Source organism: Pyrgilauda ruficollis, unplaced genomic scaffold, assembly GCF_017590135.1.
Source record: "Pyrgilauda ruficollis isolate IOZ18807 unplaced genomic scaffold, ASM1759013v1 scaffold62, whole genome shotgun sequence".
In the NCBI taxonomy this organism is placed as follows: Eukaryota; Metazoa; Chordata; class Aves; order Passeriformes; family Passeridae; genus Pyrgilauda; species Pyrgilauda ruficollis.
The window spans coordinates 1,463,014-1,469,185 of NW_024527933.1; the positions used below are offsets into that span (position 1 = coordinate 1,463,014).

Consider the following 6,172-nt stretch of genomic DNA (forward strand, 5'->3'; position numbering starts at 1 on the left):
CCCCCCGCCCCGCCCAGCCCCGCGCCGCTCCCTGCGCGCCCCTCCGCGCCGCTCCGCCACTCCTCCGCAGCCACCCGCGCACTTCGGACGGCGCCCACGGAGGCCGCGATGCTGCTGGAGCGGGTCCGCGCCGGTTCGGAGAAGGCAGCGGAGCTCTGCCCCTTCCCGCGGAGCCCAGGTGAGGGGGATGCGCGCAGATCTCCGCGTCCCCCCGCGGAGGCAGCGGCGGCTGCTCTGGGAGCCCCGGGCCCGGCCGAGCTCCGTCTGTGTCCCGGGGGCACCGTAGGGGCCGCGGTCGGGGCTGGCTGCGGGGAAGGGCGGCCCGACGGCACTGGGAGATCCGTCCCGCCCGTCCCGCTCCGTCCCGCCCGCCCCGCGCTCTCTCTCGCTCTCTCCTGCCTCGTCCCCGATATCAGAGCCCCCCTCGCTGCCCCTCATACGCTGCCAGCTCAGGTCCCCGTCGATCCCGGGGAAAAGCGGCGTTCGCGGGAGCTCTGCCCGGCCCGGCGGAGCGGCGGCTCGTGCCCCGGGGTCCCACCGCTCCCCGCTCAACGAGGACAGGGACGAAACGGGGACTTCCCGCTGCCCGACAGTTCCCTCCGACTGCGGGGACCCCCCGCGCCCCCCTGCCCGGCTCCCACTCGGCTGTTCCCCCCCTTTAGAAAAACTCCGTTAATTCTTCTCTTAAACTTTCTTTCGTCCGGTTGAACGAACGGGACCAGCCCTGGCGGGGCGGGGAGAACCGGGCTGCGCTCCCCCGGTGTGGCCGGGGCTCCGGGGCTCAACGGGGGGGCCCGAGCCGCGTTCGGGGCAGCGGGTCCGGTCCCGGATCGGGGCCGTCTCGGTTCTCACCAATATCGAAAGCTGTCGATGGGGTTTTAAAAAAGAAAATCAACGACGAGTCGGGGCGGGGGCCCCGCCGGTGTGCGGGGACAGAGGTGTCACCGTGAGCGGGACCGCCCGCGCCGCCCGGCAGCCGCCGTGAACGGGGCCGGTGTCCCCGGTCCTACCCCGGTTCGCCTTTCCGTGGCTGTCCCCGTGGGCTCTCCGCGGTGCGCGTTTGACCCGGAGAAACCGGGAGCTGCTCGTGCTCTGCAGGGGCGGAGGCGACACCGCCGAAATCGAGCCCCCGGTAGAACGAAGGACACCCAAACTCCGTTTTCCCGCAGGACACGACGCTCGTTCACGGCCCCGCGGTCCTGCGCTCCGTCGGGGCTCGGGGAGGCAGCGGGAAGGGCTCGCCGGGGCTTACCGTGGCCGAGGGCCGGTCCCGGGGGGTTCGCGCCTCCGCGGGGACAGGACCGTGGGGTGCTTTACCCGTGCCGGGGCAAATCCCGGGGTTCGCGGCTCACAACGAGCTCGGGGCAGCGGCCGGCGCTGCCTCCCCCGGCGCGACCCCCGCCCGCCTCCGGCCCCGTCGGGGTTCGTTTGCGGGCGCCCCGGAGCCGCGTCCCTCCCGCCGAGCGCAGCCGGGAAGGGGCGGCGGGAGGGGATGTGCCGCCGGCCCCGGGGGCGGGGGGGATTAAATACAGCGCGCCGCGATGCCCTCCCTGCCCGGCGCTTCAGAGCGGCACCGGCGGCGAGGGCCGGCGTCTAAAAATAACCCGCTTTAGCGAATTAAATCCCCGGCGCCGCGGGGGTGGCAGCGCCCGGAGCAGGGCACAGCAGCCGCTGATTTGGGGGGGCCCGGCGGGGGGAGAGCGGAGGTTCCGCGCCCCGCGGAAGATGCGCCAGAGCCCGCGGCCCGCCTGAGCGAGCGGAGCTGCCGCGGCCCGCGGATCGCCATGCAGCGTAAGAGCCGCGGAGCGGGCTGGACCGGGACATTGCCGGGCTGTGCCGTGCTAGCGTGCCCGCTGCCGGAGCTCCGGCCTGCCGCTCTTGGGGTTGTTTGTTTGGACGCGGTGAATTGTTGAGGATAACGATTATCACCTCCACTTCTTACCCCTGGGCACGGCGCTCCAGCGCCTATATCTACATAGAATTATCTTTACATGGAAATACTCTCGTGTCCGTACCCATCTGTTCCTGTACAGCCGTGTCATACATCTCTCTGCCTCTATTTGTACTGATGTATCTGTATTTATGTACCTCATATCCATATTTTCACCTGCTTATCTCTATCTATACCTATATACTGAAATCTATATATTTATGTCTATATATGTCTGTACATTTCGTTCTCTGTCTCCTGTATCTGTTTATTTTTATATCTCTATTTCTCCATAGCTGTACCCTTATCTCTTTCTGTGTAATCTCTGTCGGTGTCTAGAGAGGGATGGGACAAGACTGCCGCGTTTTTATTTTCACTGCAATTCTCGTAATTTTTGGCAGTTTGGTAGAACGGGGTAGCCCCACCCGGTTCGGGCTACCCTGCCGTTGCTCGCAGGTGAATTTTGGAAGTTTAGGAAAAGAAAAAAGAGCCCGGGATAATTACAGCTTTGCCGGCGGTTCGCTCGGGGGGTTAATTCCGTTTCCATCACTTCCCTTCTTGTTTATCCCGGTTCTCCTGGGCACTTCTCCCGGAGCGTGCTCGGCCCGGGCGTTCGCTGCTCTCCACGACGCCGCGACAACGAATTTGAACGAATAATGCTTTTTTTCGTGCTGTTCCTCGGGCCACCCCCGGGTCCGTCGGCGGTCGGCGGCAGCCCCGGGGCGGCGGGCCGGGCCGGGCCGGGCCGGTCGGGGAGGCGGAGGGGCCAGCAGGGCCAGCGGGGCTGACGGGGGCTGCCTCCCCGCAGAGATCCCGCTGTGCGCCGGCTGCAACCAGCACATCGTGGACAGGTTCATCCTCAAAGTCCTGGACCGGCACTGGCACAGCAAGTGCCTGAAATGCTCCGACTGCCAGACGCAGCTGGCCGAGAAGTGCTTCAGCCGCGGGGACGGCGTCTACTGCAAGGAAGACTTCTTCAAGTGCGTGGGGAGGGGACGGGGGGCGGCCGGGGCCGGGCGGGTGTCACAGCCCGGGCGCGTTTGGGGTTCAGCACCGGGACAGCGGCACCGGAGCAGCACCGCGGACAGCGCCGGGCCCGGCGGGGACCGTGCCCGGCGTCCCCAGCTCAGCGGCCGCCGCTTGTCCCCCATGCTCAGGCGCTTCGGGACGAAGTGTGCCGCCTGCCAGCAGGGCATCCCCCCGACCCAGGTGGTGCGCCGGGCCCAGGACTTCGTTTACCACCTGCACTGCTTCGCCTGCATCGTCTGCAAGCGGCAGCTGGCCACCGGCGACGAGTTCTACCTCATGGAGGACAGCAGGCTGGTCTGCAAGGCGGACTACGAGACGGCCAAGCAGAGAGGTACCCCTGCCCCGTCCCTTCCACCCCCGAGGGCAGCAGGGGGGCGGCCCGGGGCGCTCCTGCCCTCCGGGACAGGCTCACACACCGGGCGGGAGGGTGCCGGGAGAGCCCGGGGAGGGTCGGGGGTCCCGCTTCCCCCGTAGTAACTTCACCCCTAACTCGCCCCGTGTCGGCAGAGGCTGAGTCTACGGCCAAGAGGCCCCGCACCACCATCACGGCCAAGCAGCTGGAGACCCTCAAAAACGCTTATAACAACTCGCCCAAACCGGCGCGGCACGTCCGGGAGCAGCTTTCGTCGGAGACGGGGCTGGACATGCGGGTGGTGCAGGTGAGAGCGGGCTCCGGGCGGGCCGGGCCGGGGGCGGCGGGCGGGGAGCGGCCCCGCAGGCTCGGAGCTGCCCGGCGTGCCCCGCTCGCAGGTCTGGTTCCAGAACCGCAGGGCCAAGGAGAAAAGGCTGAAGAAAGACGCGGGGAGGCAGCGGTGGGGGCAGTACTTCAGGAACATGAAGCGATCCCGGGGGACATCCAAGTCCGACAAGGACAGCATCCAGGAGGAGGGGCCCGACAGCGATGCCGAGGTTTCCTTCACAGGTCGGTCCCCGCAGCCCCAGCCGGGCTTTGCGAGCTCGGGCTGTGTCCTCCTGCCGTTCCCCGGCTGCTTTCACCCCCCTCGGGGCCGCGGTCGGAATTTTCGGCATAAACAGTGGGTGACACCGAGGGGCCGGGGCGGGAGAAGGGCAGAGAGGGATTCACCGGGGTGGAAGCGGAGCCGCGGCAGAGAGGGGCAGCCGGGCCCGGGAGCAGCGGGGGAAGCTCCGCTCTGCCCCGGCCGGGCCCGAGAGCGGTGGGAGGAGCAGGGAGAACTCCCCGGGCAGCGCTGCGGTGTCAGAGCCGCTGCTCAGACACGGCCTTTTCTTGGAAATACAAAAACCGGGAAGCCCAGAACCACAATATTTCTATGGGAAAAAGAGTATGATTTTTTTTTAAAAAAATATATATATTTTTAATCTTATTTAGGGATGGTTTTATTTGTGCAGTTGCTCACTAGGACTCTTCAGTCCTGTGGGAGCTGTTCCTGTGCTGTAAAAAGGAAATTGTTGCCTGTTAGGCGGCTTCTGCAGCAGAGTGTCCCCTTTTTGGAGCCGAGATTTCTGGTGACAAACCCAGAGCAGACTAAGAGCAGCTTACCCCGTACTCTGCAGACCTGCAGGGGCAGGGACAGGGCCCCGGGCCGGGTTACATTTGCAGGAACGTGTTCTACACAATCCCAGCTCCATCCCAAATTTTTGTATCATTTTCAGGAATGGGAGAGAAACTGAAATGCAAACCTCTGTGTATATTTACACAGACTGTGTATTTATAAACACACACTTTTTCATCTCAGCTCCTCTCCCGTGCTCCTAAAAACTATTTGATTTTCGAGTCTGTTTATGCACACTGTGTATCAGCTCATTAAATATGAATAGTCCATAAATAATAACTAAAAAATGTCTAACAATTATTGAGAGCTCGATGCCACAAACAGGTTTGTATCCCCGGCAACAGAGCAGCTCTCACTGTCCATAAAGCCACCACAGAATACAAACAATTTTAGCTGGGAACTTTAAAAATATTGCTCATTTTTCAGGAGTGTTTTTAAGCCATACAAATACATGCTGTGTTCCTGTGTTTTCATTAGCCTGTTCCCGAGCAGACAAATATTTTAATTTAATATCTCTTTTCCTGAGCAATGGGAGATTTATCTTGCATTGGTAGCTCCTAAAAGTGGTATCAAAATTCAAAAAGCCAAACTAATTCAATAAACCTCAAAACCAAATAGAAACAAAAGGTGGAAAGACATTGAATTCACTTGCCCTCTAAAGAATGACTTTAAAATCACAGTCTTAAATTTTACTATGTACTTTTCATGCATATTTTTAAAATACAAGATGTATTAGGTGTTTGCACTCAGAAAAAAAATATAATCCCATGGCTGCCTATGAAGATTTATCAACAAGGATGGGAATAATAAGGAATTACAAGTGGAAGAGCGTGACTGCTCAGCTCCCATCCTTTTAATCTATTTATACCCGGAGCTTTCAGCAGTTCCTGTGCGACCGGTGCTCATCCAGTAAAACCCCTCCTTTTCCCTTTCAGATGAGCCCTCCATGTCCGAAATGAGCCATTCCAATGGGATTTACAGCAATCTCAACGAAGCCTCTCCGGCGCTGGGGCGGCAGGCTGGCACCAACGGGAGCTTTGCCCTGGAGCACAGCGGGCTCCCGGCTCAGGACCAGTACCACGACCTGCGCTCCGCCAGCCCCTACGGCATCCCCCCGTCCCCGGCGTCCCTGCAGGCACTGCCAGGCCACCAGCCCTTAATCTCCAGCTTGGTTTACCCAGATAACGGCTTGGCCATCATGGGACAGAGCGGACCAGGGGTGCCCCAGCCCATGAGGGTCCTGGCCGGGAATGGACCAAGCTCCGACCTCTCCACCGGCAGCAGCGGGGGGTACCCGGATTTCCCGGCCAGCCCGGCCTCCTGGCTGGATGAGGTTGACCACGCTCAGTTTTGATACTGGGGCAGTGGGAAGGGAAAGGACTCGGTGCTGTGAAGTGTCACCTGCTCTTGGAAAGGACAGAGGGACGAGCCGTGAGTGCCGAGCGGGGCAGGAATGTGGCACGGAGGGAGCGGAGGGGATTCCAGAGATGACCCTGGCATGATGGTGGTGATGATGATGGTGGATAAAGGCCCTGGTACTGCAACCATTGGCACCCGGAGCGTCCCAACCGAACTGATTCTCGTGTCTTTACCAAACACCAAGACTTGTGCTTTACAGATTTAATATGAGGTATTTTGCGTTTTGTTGTCGGTGCATTCTCCAAAGCAAGGACTTGCTCCA

General features: G+C 61.4%; 1 protein-coding gene across 1 annotated transcript; it reads left to right on the forward strand.

Annotated features, from left to right (window-relative positions):
* The first annotated feature begins 108 nt into the window (after positions 1 to 108).
* Positions 109 to 5,847, forward strand: LHX3 (LIM homeobox 3). Its single transcript, XM_041483968.1, has 6 exons — positions 109 to 178; positions 2,739 to 2,910; positions 3,088 to 3,290; positions 3,467 to 3,618; positions 3,710 to 3,881; positions 5,427 to 5,847. The coding sequence occupies exons 1-6, from the start codon at positions 109 to 111 to the stop codon at positions 5,843 to 5,845; spliced, it is 1,188 nt and encodes a 395-aa protein (XP_041339902.1). The 3' UTR covers positions 5,846 to 5,847.
* The last annotated feature ends 325 nt before the right edge of the window (positions 5,848 to 6,172 follow it).